Source organism: Pteronotus mesoamericanus, unplaced genomic scaffold, assembly GCF_021234165.1.
Source record: "Pteronotus mesoamericanus isolate MK-2021 breed Mesoamerican mustached bat unplaced genomic scaffold, CSHL_Meso_final scaffold_550, whole genome shotgun sequence".
In the NCBI taxonomy this organism is placed as follows: domain Eukaryota; kingdom Metazoa; phylum Chordata; class Mammalia; order Chiroptera; family Mormoopidae; genus Pteronotus; species Pteronotus mesoamericanus.
The window spans coordinates 430,221-448,791 of NW_026555322.1; the positions used below are offsets into that span (position 1 = coordinate 430,221).

Sequence of the window (18,571 nt, forward strand, 5' to 3'; positions counted from 1 at the left end):
GTTATAGCCTCTCATAAGAAGAGATCTTTCCTTCCAGCAAGCTGGCCATGCTCTGCTCTCAGCACTCAAGGATTCCACAGATACATAGGAGGTGATACCAAGACAATGGATTTGTGTTACTTTAACCAAAAATTCCAGATGACTGAGTGTGATACCATAGACCTAAGGAAAAAAGGGAAGAAAGCCGCTTCCTTCTTTCCCCTTATTACCATTACTCCATGCTGCACTTCTCTATTCATGTCACACTTCTCATTCTTGTTTGACAGGGAAAGGTGGAGAGGCACTCTGCTGGGGGATGCATCTCTGGGTGCCCAGGATGCATCTTTCAACAAATGTTCACTAATTGCCAATAATGTGCCATGCTTTGGGCTGGATCCCAAGGGATTTGGTGGATAATGTGTCTCTGTCCTCAGAGAGTTTATGGTATAGCTATGGAGAGGTTCCAGTAAGCTGACAACTGTAATGGAGTGTGAGGGATGATGGGAAGGGAGAAGTCAAGGATCCTTGGAAGGGAAGGGACACCTTGGAAGGTCTTCTAACCCAGATCTGAGGCATGGGGAGCAGTTCAAGAAATCCTCCTAAAGAAAGTGACAGCAAAACTTAGTCTAGATGAATGTGTAAAAGGAAAGGAAAGAGTGCTTCAGTAGAGGAGAAATATGTGAAGATGTTATCAGACAAACCCTGGTTCTTCTCGCAAATGTGGTAAAGAACTACAGATCATGAGTCTATTAGCATGCATGCAAAGTTTATTAGTACCAAGTTCTCATGGGATAGCAAAAGCAAGGGTGGCAAGAGCAGGGGTGGCAAAAGCAGGGTGTCCAGAAGCCAGATGGCCAGGCGCTTCGCCCCCGCCCCCTGCTGCATGTGGCAGAAACAGCCAAGAGAAGAGAGGTAGTCTTTTTTTCTGAGGAATTATATAGTTGGCAGGGTGGGGGGTGAAGAAATTACATATTCATTGATGGGTAAAACTGGTGCCAATTTTCTCCAAGGAAGACGTGACTACCCAAATGTAGGTATGTGTGGGGATCTGTTAGCCTGAATCCTTATCTTACTCCAGACTCTGTCCATTTGGCAAAGGTGACGGGAGGCAGGCAGTTAACCAAACTTGTTTTATGGGCTTTTTCTTCTGGGCACTGTAAACCCCCTCCCCTTCCCCCTTCAAGTTCTTGGAATGAATACACAGTCTCAAGGTTTTTCTTTTCCCAGCTAGTGGCAATGATACACACAGACTTTCAAGGGCTCCTCCATCCCCCTGCCCTGCACTACCATAGTTTTGCTTATGTTTTTTGGAATACCTAGCAGCCTTATCGAACCAGGCTCAGGTTTACTGGGTCAACGGGTGAGCCTTTGCTTTTAGTCTCCTGTACTGAGTTCTTTGTTAGATTGCAATAGTGAGGACCCTTGCATTTATTTCCCCTCTGGCTACTCATTCCTAGCTGCTACCTATGTGTTAAAAGTTGTTGCCCAGCAACCAGGACACTAGCTGCTAGCCCATAACAGCAGCACAGTCTCAGAGTTCTTCCTATCTCCTGCAACAAAAATACTTGGAATGTGGAGAGACAGGCAAGTCTAGATGCATCAGTGGGACAAGCAAAGTGGCCAAATCATGCAGCACCTTGAACTTCAGCCCAAGAGCAATTGGGAAGAGTTGAGGCAGCAGTAGTGAGATGATTAGGGTTTTTGGAGGGAAGGAGTTAAACAGAAGATACAAATGCTTCCTAATCATCCCCCCCATCTGCCCTTACCTCCCTTGTGGGAGGGAAGCTGGACTCTGGATCTGAGGATCCCTGTCCGGGGGGCCAGCTTAGGTAGGAGCATGGGCTCTGAATCCCACAGGGCCTGTCCCGGGGTTGTCACGGATGGGGGAAATAATATGAGTCACACCAGACACTTCTCTGTCTGCCAGGAGAGGGGTGGCTTTTTCCTCTAGTGGAAAAGGCAGCCCAAGCCCCCTTTTCCAAAGGCTTTTATTGAAAAAGTTATCAATGGGGCTAGGTAAAAGGAATGTATAGGTGATCTCACTATATCATTATGTTAATGTTCACAGAGAACAGATGATGTTGAGGAAAACAAATGGTAGGAACACACCGATTTACATGGGTCCAAGACGAGATGAGTAAACATGAGGGTGTAAACACAAGGGACCTAAAGGGTTTAGGGTCAGGGTCTGTGAATAATGTACATTTCCTTCCCAGCATGACCTGGTTATCATAGTTTTTGAGGGAAAAACAAAGCATGCATTAAAGAATTTACTTCTAGGCCTGATTTCCCCTGGGAACCACCAGATCCAGTTTAGGGCTGTCTCTAGTATTGTTTCAATCTTGAGCCAGGTGGGGGGAAGGGCAAGGCAACCAGGAAATAAGTAAACTTCTTTCAGATAGAATTACCCCGGCCATATCAAAGCCAAGCCAAGGGCTACGGGTCTTTTTGCCCTTTCTTCGTGTACCCCAAGTTTTTTCCCTGATGCCCATGTGGCTGTGCCTGTCTTTGGTTGTCTCTTCCATCGCGGGGTCTTACCCATCATTGACTAACCAGCCATCCTTCAGGGCCAAGCAGGGTGATGAGAGGGTGGCAGGGGCTGTGCCCCTGCCAGGGGAACGGGTTTCATCACCTCAGTGGCCTGTTTTCTCAAGGCCTCCTTGATTAGTTTCAGCCTTGGGGCCCTCTCACCTGTCAGCGAGGCTACAGTTCCTGAAACCAGACAGGGCTTTTCCCAACACTCCCTAGCCTGGAGCCCTGCTCAGGGAGGTTCTGTAAGTCTTGGTTCCTACCTTTGGAGTGAGGATCATCATGCTAACAGAAAGCAAGGAGGGAGGGAGAACAGGTGAAAAGGCTGCTAAAGATGATTTTGGGAGAAGTATTGCATGGTACTTTGTACTTATTGGACATATAAGCATTATTTGAGGCGTATACACCTCCCAGTCCCAATTCCAGAAGCCCAGATCCCCCATCAACATTTCAGTATGCATTCTGATAATTATCTTCTTTCAAGATCGTGGACTCCCGGCCAAGATGGAGGCATAGGTAGATGCACTTTGCCTCCTTCCACAACCAAAAGAAGGACAACAACAAATTTAGACACAAAAAATAACCAGAACTGCCAGAAAATTTAACCGTATGGAAGTACAAAAACCAAGGAGTTAAAGAAGAAACATTCATCCAGACTGGTAGGAAGGGCAGAGATGGGCAGCCGGGGTGGAAAGGACATGCAGCAAGGCAGCAGCTGGAGGACCTGGCAGTCCCACATTTGCATGAAGATAAACCAGGAGAAACAAATGGGGAGTAAGACAGACCACACAACCCAGGGTTCCAGCATGGGGAAAGAAAGCCTCAAAATCTCTGGCTGTAAAAACCTGTGCAAGTTATGGTGGCAGGAGAAACTCCCAGCCTCACAGGAGAGTTTGTTGGAGAGACCCATGGGGTCCTACAATGTACACAAAACCACCCATCCAGGAATCAGCACCTGAAGGGCCCAATTTGCTTGTTGGTAGTGGGAGAAGTGACTGAAAGACAGCTGAGAGCTGAGCAAGCCACATTGTTCCCTCTCTGACCCCACCCCCACATACAGTGCCTCAACACAGCGATGTGGTTGCCCTGCCCTGGCGAACACCTAAGGCTCCACCCCTTACAATGTAACAGGAGCTCCAAGACAAAGAAATATGGCCCAAATGAAAGAACAGATCAAAATTCCAGAAAAAATATAACTAAGTGATGAAGAGATAGCCTGCCTATGAGATGCAGCGTTCAAAACACTGGTAATCAGGATGCTCAGAGAAATGGTTGAGTATGGTCACAAAATGGAGGAAAAAGTGAAGGCTATGCAAAGTGAAATAAAGAAAAATATACAGGAAACCAACAGGGAAGGGAAGAAAACCGGGACTGATATCAACAACTTGGAACACAGGAAGAAATAAACATTCAACCAGAACAGAATGAAGAAACAATAATTCAAAAAAAATGAGAAGTTTAGGAACCTCTGGGACAGCTTTAAACATTCCAACATCATAGCGTGTTCCTGCTGCTGAACAAAGGCAATAATGGCTTGCTTTCCCCCTAGCAGCTATGTACTCTTGAGCAAGTCCTCTTGGACAAGTCATAACCTTGTTTAGTCTGTTTCTGGATGTGCAGGGAATATGTTACCTCTTTAAATATTTGTGAATTTAGTGAAAAAACATGCAATTCATCCTATTCAAAGAAGGCAATGCAGGGGACAAAAAGGCCATAAGCCAGTCTCAGCTCAACTCAACCTTGATCAGGACCCATCCCTCTCCCAAGACAAGTCAAGAAAAAGAAGAAAGCAGACATCAGAAGTAAACAGGAGTGACCCATAATTGGTAAACAAGTCTCAGACAAACTGAAAATGGCCTGGTTCCAGCATTCTGTCCCCAAATGCTGTAAGCCAGACACAGAAGGCATGCAAAAGTGACTGTCACACATACATAGGTGCAGACAGAGCATCACTAGGCAAAAAAGGGGTGCCAGAAGGAGGAGAGGAAGAGCAAGAAATTGAAAACTTATTTGAAAAATAATGAAAGAAAACTTCCCCAAGTTGGAGAAGGAAATAGACATGCAAGTCCAGGAAGCTCAGTGAGTCCCAAAGAAGTTGGATCCAAGGAGGCACATACCAGGACACATCATAATTAAATTACCCAAGATTAAAGATAAGGAGAGAATCTTAAAAGCACCAAGAGGAAAAGAGACAGTTACCTACAAAGGAGTTCCCATAAGACTATCAGCTGATTTCTCAAAAGAAACCTTATAGGCAAGAAGGGGCTGGAAAGAAGTATTCAAAGTCATGTAAAGCAAGGGCCTACATCCAAAATTGCTGTATGCAGCAAAGCTATCATTTAGAATGGAAAGGCAGATAAAATGCTTCCCAGACAAGGTCAAGTTAAAGGAGTTCATCATCACTAAGCCCTTATTATATGAAATGTTAAAGGGATTTATGTAAGAAAGACAAGAGCAAAACTATGAACAGTAAAATTAAAACAAACACAGGTATCAACAACTGAACCTAAAGAAAACAAAAATAGACTAAACAAACAACTAGAACAGGAACAGAATCACAGAAATGAAGATCACATAGAGGGATATCAGTGGGAAGGGGGAAGGAGGAGAATGGGGGAAAAGGTACAGGGAATAAGAAGCATAATTGGTGGGTACAAAATAGACAGGGGGAGGTTAAGAATAGTATAGGACATGGAGAAACCAAAGAACTTATGTGTACGACCCATGGACGTGAACTAATGGGGGTGGGATGCTGGTGGGAGGGGAGATGCCAGGCAGAGGGGAATAAAGGAAAGAAAACATGGGACAACTGTAATAGCGTAATCAATAAAATATAGTTAAAAATAAAATAAAATTACCTTCTTTTTCTTTCATTTGCAGTTTTAAAATTCATCCTCTTTAATATTAATGCAGCTGCAACTCCCACCATCGTTGCCTTGTCATCACCAATCCCTCTAAGTACTCAGTAGGTCCATAGAGGAGCTTCCAATACCCACAAACCCCTCTCTGGTGAACCTGGGAGAGGGGCTGCAGTTAGCTTTGAGATTGACCCCAGTAAGCTGGCACGAATATGTCCTCCCAGCACACACTCAGAACTCAGCAGAGCAGGCGTGTGGGTTTCCAATGAAGAAGAAATCAAAACCTTTGGCTTTTTACTGTTGTAATTCAGGAGGAGAACATGCGAGAATGGAGATGATGGGGAGATTGAGAAATAAAAGTGGGATGGAGAGAAAGTGAGGGCAAAACAGGAGGGGGAGACAGACATAGGAGAAACAAAGAAACAGGGAGGAAAAAATGGAGATGGAGAGAGGATAGATAAAAGAAAGCTTCAGAGGGGGAGAAAAAGGATGGAGAAAAAGAAAGAGGTTGGGAGGGAGAAAGGGTAAGGCACTTGGGGAAGTCCCAGAGCAGTTTAAATAATACATCTGGGAATTTGGGGAAGTGTCCAGGAGAGGACATGGAGCTGCAGAAAAACCTGGATACTGTAAACAAGTGGGCAGAGGCAAAAGAGAAGGCCCACCTTCCCTGCCTCTGTCCTCTGTCCTCTGTCCTCTGTCCAGGGCTGGAAGCTGCTAGGTCATTGTTCTTGGCCCTCTTGACTCCTCCGAAGCTGTGTGCCAGGCCTGCCCTGGCCCTACCAGGGACACCTACCTATCTCTTCCCCCCAGTGGAGCTGAGCTAGAGAAAGTGTATCAGGGAAAGAGGAATTCCAGGTGCTACAGAGTGCCAACCAAGCTCACCAGAAATGACCCAAGGGAGGAAAGCAGGAAAAGGATGAGCATCTGCAAGGATGAAGGAGATGAGACAGTCAGATAGACAATTCGACAGATTGCCAGGCAAGCAGACCACGTATGAGGAGGACTCCAAAGTTCTATATCCTCCATTCCTTGTGCCTCCATCCGGAAGACTGAGAAAGTCAGCCCTGCCCTTGGCCACCTCTTCTTTGCCTCCTCTCAGATCTGAAGATGTCAGCTTGCAAATACCCAGTGTCTCCACCTAAACCCCCACAGGTATTTTCCCCCTTTATAAAAATCATTAGGACTTCAGAGTTGGGCCCCGCATAACTCCAGGGTAAAAGGGAAGCTGTTGGTGAGCAGGAAGCAGGGCAGCCTGCATACACTCCTCCAGCTGGAGGGTTAGGCTGGACAGAAAATCTTGGGTCTTGGGTCTTCTCCCGGAGGTATCAGCAGCCCTGGCACCTCCCCGGCACACTGATGAGCTCCAAAACCTACTCCAGCTGCCAGCCATTGTACCTTTAAATTGCTGCTTTTGGAGGGGACATCTGGGGGGAGTGGGAGGGGGAAGGAAGGGAGGAGGGAGGGAGGAGGGAAACTTCCTCCCGGTCTCCCTCCTCCCTTCCTTCCCCCTCCCCTTCAAGGCTCTCTAGGGTTTGTAGACTGGTTGCTGCCAAAGAGAATCTCTCCCGGCTCCCACCATGGGCAGGCTGAGGCCCTCTGGGAGTCTAAATTAACCAGAGCAGGAGCCAACAGGGTTGTCTGTGTCAGGATCATTTCCAGGGGAAGAGTTCTGGTCCCTGACTGGTAATAGCAAGACAGAAGAGAAGAGAGCAGATGAGAGAGAGGTATGGGGGGAGGGAGAGAGAGATCCTATCCTGGCCCCACTGACTTCTTGTGAGCTGACCAAGTTGGAGGAAGGATCTGTACTTTCAGCAGACCCCACAGGATATCCCCTCTCATCTCAGCCAGGCTGAGAAAGAGATCCAGGGTTCACAGAATGACAGCTCAAGTTCCTGCAATCCTCTCCTTTCTTCTCCTCTGGACCCTGCCAGGGTGGGTCCTCCTCAGGTAAGCTGAGTAGGGGTGAGAAGGAGTTGCATGCAAACTCTCACAGGGAGCAGCAGGGGCATCTGTCACAGTTTCCTCTAAGTTTGCAAAAAAAAAGCCCACATTCTGGAGGGCTCCAGGGTATGACACACCTTCCTCCAATCAGGACCCAGGAGCTTTTCATGAAGTAGTTCAAGGCCCCGGAGCTAGTGGGAAGACTTCTGCATGGGTGGGAGCTTTCTGGGCCTGGGAAGGCACTAGTTAGCTAAGCCCCAGAACAGAGGCCATCAGTCCTGCCATCCAATTCTATCCCCCTACCAGTTTGGTCACACTCTGCTCAGATGCCTAAAAGTGACACCAACATCTGCCAGCTGCCCAACCAAGAGGCTCTGAGTAGCAAGGGTTTGCCCCAAACCACATCAGAATGCATGTGGACTAACTAAACCTTGGCCCTCTGCAGTTATCCTGCCTGTGTGCACATGGGTGCTGACTGTCCCTGGGTGGGCACTAAGTGGCAGTCATTTCCTGACCTTGGGAGCAAGACAGGCTTTGGGCTCCCTTTCTCATTAAACCAGGAACCAGTCTAGGTGGACAGGGTTTGCTGAACAGGAAAGATGGCTGTGGCTTGGGCTGAACTGGTTACAAGAACAGTACCTCCCAAACTGGATGGGGGTGAGGGTCACCGCAGTACCATGCCCCTCCTCTTAGTTCAGGGAGCACACGGGCACTGCTTGCCACTGAGGAGCCTCCTGCCTTACTGCTTGCAGGCACATTAGCTGGCTGGCAGACAGAGATGCAATATGTAGGGGAGGGGTAGTAAACCTCTGAAGAGTGAAAAACAGCCCAAAGTGGAATGGCGGCTCAGCTGGAGTTAACAGGAGGATGCAGGCAAAAGTGGGCACCCAGATGGGCCTTGTTGGACCTCCTGGAGAGGAGGCTACCTCAAGGCCCAAGCTTCAACAGCAGCATTCTCTCTTGGGCAGTTAAAGCAAGGCAGCCCCTTAGGAAGTTCTGAGTCTAAGTCCTTTATCATGCAAATGGAAACTAAGGCCTAGAGGGGAGATGTGACCTGTCCAAAGTCACTCAGGTACCCAGGAGTAAATCAGAGTTCTCTTCCTACCCCACTGCATTGCAACCTTACCCATCTGCCAGGACTTAGGACTTTCTAGAATGAAAATCACACAGCGACGCTGCTCTCAGGTCTACAGACAAAGTAGCCTCAGAATAAAGGAGCTGAAATAGGGGTTGGGACCCAAAACAGCTATGCTCACAGCCTGTGCCAGGGTCCTGGGGATGGGGGTAGCAGGAGAAGTGACCTGAGAGTGGGGTTGAGAAGGGTGGCAAGGGTCTGGCTGCTCCATGTGTGGGGCCATGTGGCCTGCCAAAAGGCAGGTGGCTGCTGGCCAAAAGTAGCACCTGGTTGGTGTGGGCACCCTGTGGAAAAGCCATGGACTTCTTGCTCCAGCACCACCACGAGCCTCCTCAGAGTTTCAGCCTCCTTAGGCCACCTGCTCTGGAAGCCTCTGATTGGGGCCAAGGTGGCCTCTGTGCCAGGGTAAGGGCTTCCTCTCAGGGCATTCAAGGAGACAGGACTTTAGGAGGTCAGGATATAGCTGCCACAGATCTTTCTTTACTCTGGTTCTTTGGCAGCCCACCCTGGCCTGCTTGCATCGTGGTATTATGGTATTATAGATGGACTTAATTTTAAAGTCAATAGCTCTGGGTTTGAGTCTTGATCTTACCATTTACTAGCTCTCTGTGAACAAGTTGTTTCACCTGGCTGATCTTCAGTGTCTTCATCTATACAGCAGGATAATAATAGCACTTATTGAGAGGATTGATGTGGGAACTAAGCCAGGTAAGGTGAGGAAAGCATTTAGCACGGTGCCTTAGCTATTTTTCATATTGTATCCATTACCAGTAGATTACTAGTAGGTGCATAGATTTACTGGGAGAGAGGAGAACACTGGCTCAAAAGAGACTCAGATCCAGAAAGACAGCAGCCACCCTGCCTCCAGCCTCACAGTGCAGCAGTCGGGGAGCTAGCTCTAGACCGGGAGCAATGGTGACAGCAGGAAGAGCAGGAGTCACAGGGCCCCACCAGGAGCCCAGCCTAAGCTCAGGCCTTGAGCCCCACCTCTGCCCTCAAGGCTTTGTCAAGCCCCTGGTCCCTCCTCGAGCTTTCGCTGGTAAGCAGACAAGCAGTCCTGTGGAAAGAGTTTTGCTGCTCTTAGAAGGAAACTTGTCAAGGAAGAAAGGATGGCCTCTAGCATAGGTCAAAGCACACCGGCTCCTTACTCAGAGTCAACTTATTTAGAGTAAAAGATGGGAGTTGACCTTCTCAGCATGGCCACCCTACAGGGAGGCTTTTGCATGCTCCGAGAACCCTGCTTCCTCGCCTATTTTGTTGCCAAAGCATGTTCACCTGCCTGCAGTTGCCACAACCCTGAAGTATGGTCCAACTCAGAACAACTTCCTGCTAGATCAAACACCAGAATCCAAGCCTCCCTCTCCAGAAGCTAGGTCCTAGTGCCTGAGTAGCTCAGCACAAAGGCCAAACAACTGAAACCAACTCTCAGGGATGCAATTATTCTTGAGCCCCTCCAATCCTTGGCTAGACCTCATAGGCAAAATGTTGGCATAGCCTACATTATTTCCACTGAGTGGTCACTCTTCTCTGAGTACACTGAAGGCAGCTCCAGAATTAGAACACTGCAGGAGGCCTCGGCCTTGGGTGTGTGTCCTGATCCTGTCACTTATTAGCTCTGAGACTTTGGGCGAGTCATTCCTTTCAGTTTGTTTGTTTCTTTTAGATGCCACATATAAGTGAGATTATACAGTATTTGCTTTCTCTCACTGGCTTATTTCACTTAGCATAATCCCCTCTAGGTCCATCAGTGTTGTCTCAAATGGCAAGATTGCATTCTTTTTTATTGCTGAGTGATATTTCAATGTATGTATCTACCACATCTCCTTTATCCATTCATCTTCGATATACACCTAGGTTGCTTCCATATCTTGGCTATTGTAAATAATGCTGCAATGAATATAGGAGTGAATAAATCTTTTCAAATTAGTGTTTGTTTTCTTTTGATAAATACCCTGAAGTGCAATTGGTGGATCATGCGGTAGTTGTACTTTTAATTTTTTGAGGAAACTTCATAGTTTTCCATAGCGGCTGCACCAATTTCCAGTCACACAAGTTCCTCCTCCTTTGTAAACCTCAGTTTTCTCATCTGTAAAATGGAAATAATAGTCCTCATCCCCATAATACTGAGAATGGTGAAGGTAAAAAAGAAAACTAATATAAATGAAAGCCATTTTCTAGGACTAACTGGTAATCTGCCATGTTGGTTTATTGCTATTTCTGTTCTCATTTTGCAAATGGGCACCCAGAGACTCATCTTGTCCCATCCTCCTGCCTAATGGGGAGACCAGCCAGAGGTGGTTAGGGACAGGGAAAGAGAAGGTCTGTGATAAAGGCAGAATACAACTGGCCTTAGACTTTTTAAATCTCTCCTGCCCAGGGCTGCCTTGGCAAAAAAGGAAATCAAATCTGGGACCAAGGGTTCCCAGTCCATGTCCCCCTCTGATTTTCTTGAAAAGCTTATGGGTCAGACATCTGGATATAATGCCAGGATTTGCCCCAATTTTAAAGGTAAGAAGCATTCATCCTACAAACCCCTACCCCGACAAATTTTGGGGGACACACTGCTGATTCAGCCCCTACTGCCTACCCCAAAGGCAGGAAGCTGGAGGTACAAGGCTGGGTCTTTCAGCTCAGAAGGAGCCTCTCCTCCCCATTGCCCATGCATCTGTGTAGCTGACGCTGCCCTTTCCTAGCAGTGCTCTGGCCTCAAGCTCGAGGAGGGAGTCCTAGAACCTGTTCCCAGCCACCTGGAATTCCCTGACAATATGGCTGTGCTTTCCTACCTCCCCTTAGGCCCACCTGTGAATGTGGCCTGCAACATCATCAACAGTTTTGGCCCCATCACTGAGACTACCGTGGTAAGGTCTCTCTGTTTCCCACTTCTACTCTAGTGTGAATGGCTGAAGCCCCCCAAATAGCAAGCCTTTTCTCCCTCTGCGGTGTCTCATGTTCATGGCTAAGCCCATGTTATGTGTGAAGTTGGTCACTGGGAGGAACACTTTTCCCAGCCCATGGTTTCAGTGTGCTAAAGGCAGACTAGTCTAAGCAGCAATGTCCAGCCTGGGAGGTAGCCTGGGAGGCTTTGAAATCAGAAAACCTGTGTTCAAACCTTGACTCTACCACTGAACAGCTGCATGACTCTAGGCAGGTCTCTTTTTGTCTCAGTTTCCTCATCTGGAAAATGAGGGTCATAACAGCACCCTCCTCGGCGTGTAAGATTTAACTGAGATGGAGCACATAAAGAAAGCACCTAACAGAGAGCCTTGTGCACCATAAGTGTTCAATAAATGTCTTTCCCCTTCCCGCCTTTCCCATATCAGCCCAAGGTTGGCTCCTTCTCCTGTGAAAAATGCCCATTGCCCCTGAGATATGCTCCCAGCATTTCTACCATTTCTACCTCATGATCCTCCTGTCAATGTAAGGCTGGCTGGGCCCCTGGAATAGCACTGTCTCTGATGGGCCCATCTCTGCACCCTAGTAGGACTACTGGGTGAATGTCTTCTTGTGACAGCAGTGGAATGAACCATGCCTGGCCTATGGAGAATATCCTGATGACTCACTAGACCTTGACCCTTCCATACTGGACTCTATCTAGAAACCCAACCTGTTCTTTGCCAATGAGAAAGGGGCCAACTTCCATGAGGTAACCATCGACAACAAGTTACTGTGCATCTTCAAGAATAAAGAATGCGCTCTACAGCACCAGGTGTGCCTGCTGGGAGAGTCTGGGCCAGGGGGAAGAAGCCAGATGGAAGCTGAGGTTTGGAAAGATGGTTCCCTGTGTTCTTGGCCCCAGTAAACAAATGTCACTGCTTTCTTACTGTCCCTTCTAGACTGATCCTCATTTTGTCTTGCCTGATGGACCTCAAGAACTTCCCCATGGACATCCAGACCTGCATGATGCAGCTGGAGAGCTGTAAGTGTCCCTAGAGAATCATGGGACAAGGTCTGGTATCCCAGATAGTTAACTCCATCCTGAGATATTCCAGACAGGAAAAGGGCATCCCAGAGTGGGGAGGGACATTGCCAAGCACTCACAGTTCTTGGCACAAATGAGACCAGCAGCCAGCACTTGCTAACACCCAATACACAGTGTTTTCCCATCCCCATACAATTTGCTGGCCTGGCTGCTCCATGGGTCTGGGGAATGGGAAGACCCCTGCCTTACATACAAATTTGTTTGTGCTGGTTGTGGGGGGTCATTTAGGGGGTACTTCCTCTGACCAAAGACGTGTTTCCTCTCACAGTGCCCGAAGTGATTCTACTTCAACTACCCCTGAGTTAAGACATTCAAGATGCCTGTAAAACTGCCAGAGTTGGAAGGGATGGGGTATTCTTTGAACTCTGATTCCTCATGAACACATAACTTGTAGAGGTGGACAAGGACAGTTTTAGATATAGAACAGTGCCCATGGTAGCTAAGTCAGCTAAAGGTTATTTTATGGCAGAGATGCCAGCCTGCAGGTGCTGCACCAAGTGCAGAAAAGCAAAAAGACAAGGTTGAATCATCACCTACGTTCACCCCTTTGCCATCTCCTGGGTGAGGTAACACAGTGATATCAGGAGATATTCACTTGGTCCTCAGAGAAGAAGGCTTATTAAGCTGTTTTCAGCATGTAATACTTTTGATTGCTAGAATGTTCCATATATGGTCAGCTCTTTAGAGTTCATAAACCACTTTCATGACCAGGTTCCCATTACTCTCTCACAACAACTCTAGAAAGTAGATGGAGTGTTTTACAGAAGGGTAAGTGACTTCCCCAATGTCACACAGCTACTCTATGTCAAGGCCCTACTCTGGACATCCATGAGCCTTGGTTTTTCTGCTCTGATTTCTCCCTGACAGGTGTGAATATGGTCAAAGATGTGGTAGGAGCCCTCACAAACTTCTAGCTCTCTGTGAGCAACTTGGCATGTTCAGATGTTAGCTCTCAATTTTCCCCAGTTCAGGGCCCTGGCTAAGAGTCTGTGGTGTACACATTGTCCCATGCATGACTGGCAGGGTATAAATAGCTCTCTCCTCCCTAGGGTGAGATAGCAGAAGCCCTGGTTCTGAGGCTGGCTCAGCTTGAGACATGTGGTCGGTACACATGCTTCACTCCCCTGGGTTTGAGATATGCCAGGAGGTTCCCAGCTGGGTTCCTTGACATCTTTCCAACCTTTTGGACCTGCTTTCTAGGTCTTCCAGAATAATTTCTCTTTGGGCTTTTCTAAAGCTTGAAAACTAAGCAAGAGAGGAGTCTAGAAATCTTTCTGATTTTCCCACATATGATGGGCTCGTGAGACAATTGACCAAGTACCCTCTTCAGAAATGTTTCCCTTTCTAAGATGAACATGGAGCCCTTAAAAACCTGGTCTTACTCATCTGTTCTTTCCTGCCAATTCTAACTCTTACCCTACTTCTATCCCCCACCCACACTCTGCAGCTGTCTGTCATCTCTGTCACTTTCACTTGGCTATACCATGAATGACCTCGTGTTTGAGTGGTTGGAAGATGCTCCTGCTGTACAAGTGGCTGAGGGGCTGTCTCTACTCCAGTTTATCTTGCAAGATGAAAAGGATCTAGGCTATTGTACCAAGTACTATAACACAGGTAAAAACCCAGGATCTTTACTGGCTGTGAGTTATAGGAGGGCTTCCAGATGGGAGGGAAGGGGGCAAGCAGCAAACCTCTGTGGATGGTTCAATCTGTGTGCCAGGTGTGGTGTTAAGTGCTTTATATTCCTCATCTCATTATGGTAGGGGTTATCAATCCCATCTTCAAGAAAGGGGAAACTGAGGTTCTAAGAAGTTAAATCAATTGTCCAAGCTACACAGCTGGTAAATGGCTAATTAGAATTCAAACTCAGATCGGTCTAATCCCAAAGCCCATGTCCTTGTCGCTGTCACATGCTGCAGAGTAAATGGGCCTGTGCCACTGAGTAGAAGGAATGTTCTACTTGGTCTTGGGGACAACTCTCTGGGAAGGTAGGGAATCTACATCTCGAAGTAGTCAATGGCTGCACTGAACCAGGAGGGAATAGGCCTCAGGGCACTGGTGGCTTCTTGTACACACCTCCTACTGCTGCTACCACTGCCCAAATCTCTTGAACTGGCTTCTCCTTCCCAGGTATGAAATATGGGCCAGGAAGTAGAGAGGGGCTGCCAGAGCATCTGCACCTTGATGTTGCCTCATTTCCCCAGGCACTTTGGCTGCCAAGACTTATGACCCTGAAATAGAGGACACAGGATGAAGAAGGGAGATCCTAGGTACCCCCTATAGTGTGCTAACTTGCTTTGGGTGCCACTCTATGAGTATGTGTGTTTGTGTACATGGGGGTGCAGGGAATGAGAAGAAGAATGGGCCATTGAATGTAAAAAACACTGGTAGGAGTAGAAATTGGTATAACCTTTATTGGGGAAAAAAACCCTGGCAATTTGTATATAGTCCCCTGGGAGTCTATTAAAATGTTGATTTGTAGGCTTTACCCCTCAGAGATTCTGATCTGCATTTGAACAACCATCCTGAGGATTCTGATAAAGTTGGTGCAGAGGGACACGTTTTGAGAAAGTGTTTTTAATTAAATTTATTGAGGTGACATCGGTTCACAAAACCATACAGGTTTCAAGTATACGACTCAATAAAATATTATATCCCTGTTGATCCAGATATCCCCACTCCTTGGAATTTATTAAAAGAAAATTATTCTAAAGTATCATATTGACTTTAGACCCCAAGAAGGCTCCTAGGTCACTGTTTATACCAGCAAAAACTTCAGATTGTTATAGATATCCACTAATAGGGCAGCGGTTAAGTAAATGACATAGTACACTTGCTTGTTGGTATATTATCCAGATGTTCAAAAGGATGCTTGCAATTTGCTTACAGCAACATAGGAAAATACAAGTGAAAAAGGCTTAGAGTCAAAGTTATATACACAGAATAATTATGTTCTGGGAAAAGAAGCAAATTAAAAGCATGCGGTTAAAAATCCTGGAAGGAAATAGCACACAATGTTTTTAAAATCTTGTGATACACTTGGACAAGAGCAAGAACTCTGGAGTCAGAGATGAATGAGTTCTGGCTCCACCATTTACTAGTCAGGTGCCCTTGAGAAACATAACTTGATCTCTTCAAGCCCCAGCATCTCTATCTATAAAATAGAATATAATTTTCCCTGACCTGAAGAGTTCCTATGGGATTTAAATAAGACACACTTTATAAACTCAGTGCACTTAGTACGGGTTTGGTAAATGTCAGCTTATGAATATTACTACTTTTTCTCTACCTCTCACTTTTTGGTACTAAACAAGTGTGAATTTTGTCATTACAAACAAAACTGCTATTACCAAAAAAAAACTGGAAGGAAGGAAAGAAAGAAAATTATAGATACCTAGCAAAGGCATGTCATGGCAAGAAGCCCAGAGTGAGGTGAGGTAGGGTGGATTAAGGAGACAGTAGGATATCATGGCATTACACAGTATGTCAAATGCATAGTCAGTCATTCATGAAATCACTAGCCTTGAAGAATCAGGCCCAATAACAGCAAGCCTGGGCCAGAATGAAATAACAGTATACGCATCCTCTGCATTTTGCTTTGGTTATCCTGAGCCTCTACTTCTAGGAAAACTTCTGACCTAGTGTTTTCTTAGCCTCAGGGTGTAGGAAGCAAGGAAAAGTGAAAATAGGTGGCAGAGGAGGCAGAGCACTGGTAAGTGCGCCTGGAGCCAATGCACTTTTTGTTGGTGTACCAAAATGCTACTTCCTCATGCTCTCTGGGAAGCAACCCTCTGCATGCTGTCCACAGCTGGTCTCTGTTGGACATTGTTTCCAGATATTTGCTATCCAGCTGCTTTCACTTGCTTAAGATACAGGCAGTGTTTATTTCAGTGAATCATTGTTGCTAGAGAGCTTCTGGGGTACCGGCAAGCCCAAGCAAGGCTGCTGAGATTTGAGCAGAGTCTAAGCTCATTACTTTCTTAATAATGATTGTAGTACCAGCTACCTATGTGATCAACACCTCTAATACATTATCTCATTTAATTCTCACAATACCCCAGTGATGGAGTTGATAGTATTATTATTCTATTTTACAGACAAGCAAACCAAAACTCAAAAAGCTTAGGTGTTTTCCCTGAGTGCACATAGCTAGTAAATGGAAGGTTCAGGATTAAAGCCTAGGCAATCTGGCTCTGGAGTCCTCCCTCCACACTCCCTGGGGCCATTATGAAGGCTCATTTATTGGTCCAGCTGAGGTGCCAGAGGCTAGCCCTCAGAGATAAGACTGCCCTAGTTCTGCCTCTCAGGCTCAGCTGCAGCCTGGGGACCTGGGGTCTTATACCTCATCTCTTTCCTTGCAGGGAAATTCACCTGCATCGAGGTAAAGTTTCATCTGGAATGGCAGATGGGCTACTACCTGATTCAGATGTACATCACCAGCCTACTCATTGTCATCCTGTCCTGGGTCTCCTTCTGGATCAACATGGATGCTGCCCCTGTCTGTGTAGGCCTAAACATCACCACCGTACTCACCATGACCATTAAAAGCTCTGGCTCCCAGATCTCTTTGCCTAAGGTGAAGAGACATGCAAGGGAACTTGCTTGCCATAGAGCTCCCCATTTCCCATTCATCCCCTGGTCCCTCTGGCTCTATTTTTCTTGGATTTAAAATAGAGAAGAGCCATTGAGCAAGGGCAAGTGACCTGCATTCTCTGCCCCCTACAACATACTGCTAACAGTGTAGAAGCTGGGGTTGCAGATGCTGTCTGCCTAGGGAACAGGCAGAGACAGTGCCCAACTTACTTTGACTTTCACCAGGAAATACTAGCATGTTCAAGATCAAAAGACCCATAGCAGCCCTGGCTGGTCTAGCTCAGTGGATTGAGTGCCAACCTGAAAACCAAAGGGTTGCTGGTTTGATTCCCAGTCAGGGCACATGCCTGAGTTGCAGGCCAGGTCCCCAGTAGGGGGCTCTCTCTAGAGGCAACCACACATTGATGTTTCTTTCCATCTCTTTATCCCTCCCTCCCCCCTCTCTAAAAATAAAAACATAAATAAATTTTTTTTAAAAAAACAAAGACCGATAGAAGATGGAAAGTTTCCCTCCCTCATGGTACACATGAGGACAATACAGCCCAAGAAAGAATGACTTTCTCAAGGTCATGGCCCACAAGATACAAAGAAATACAAGCATTTTAAACCAACACCTTTCTCTTACTACATCAGGAAATCAGATACTATTGTAAAGAGCTCAAGATGAAATGTCCGCTCTTTTGGGGTGAGAAAATGTTGAGGTAGCAAATAGCGATTAAAGTCAGTGGACTCTGATCATCTGGGGCCTGGTGATTTTTTTATTATACTGAGAGATCTGTACTGATGGGACTGGGCCAGGTTCTCCCTGCCTCGTGTCTTCATGTAGGGAATTTAGAGGTCACCTCAAAGTCCTTATAGACAGCAAAGCCCTGAGAAAATCATGGAATAAACCCACTCATTCTATAAATATTTATTGAGCATATACTATGTACCAGGCACTGTATTATGCCACAGAGAAGTCATGGGAAGTAAAAGCAACACAGTTCCTTTTAGATCTTATAGTGAACATATTCCCACTTGCTCCGATTTGATGGGAACTAGGCCCTGCGATCTCTTATCTCTTGGTGTTTATTCCTAAAAAGACATTTACTGGGGACTTAAACAGGGGTAATCTGAACATCGAAAGTGAATTTACCAGTTTGCTATATGAGAGTGAGCAGTAGTTAAGAGAAGTTAAGAGAAACCCAAATCTCAGGCAGATTTGGGTTTAAGTCCCAGCCTTATCATTTACTAATGGTGACCGTAGGTAAATTTCTAAACCTATCAATCTCCTCTCCTGTAACATGGAAATAAGAATATTACCTCTTCCACAGGGTTATTACAAGAAATAAATAAGACAATGTTTAACACAGAAGACTGTTTGGCAAACAATAACCACCCAGTAAATGCTGGCTATTATAATTATTAGGTGTCAGGGTAGAAATAACTGAGTAAGTGGACCAATGGCTAAAGGAGCCATAATTATTATATAATTGGGATGATGATCACAATTATTTTTGAGATGCCAGGAAACCTTTGAGGTGGTCCAATACCTTTACAGATAATTGGTGAGAAAGT

At 46.3% G+C, this 18,571-nt stretch overlaps 1 protein-coding gene across 1 annotated transcript; it reads left to right on the forward strand.

Moving 5' to 3' along the window:
- Positions 1–7,242: 7,242 nt before the first annotated feature.
- Positions 7,243–17,090, forward strand: LOC129061192 (glycine receptor subunit alpha-4-like). The gene is given in 8 exon segments (XM_054561845.1): positions 7,243–7,313; positions 10,820–10,950; positions 11,236–11,300; positions 11,924–12,124; positions 12,126–12,148; positions 12,276–12,358; positions 13,895–14,035; positions 16,783–17,090. Coding segments are annotated over 8 exon segments (1,023 nt in total).
- Positions 17,091–18,571: the final 1,481 nt, after the last annotated feature.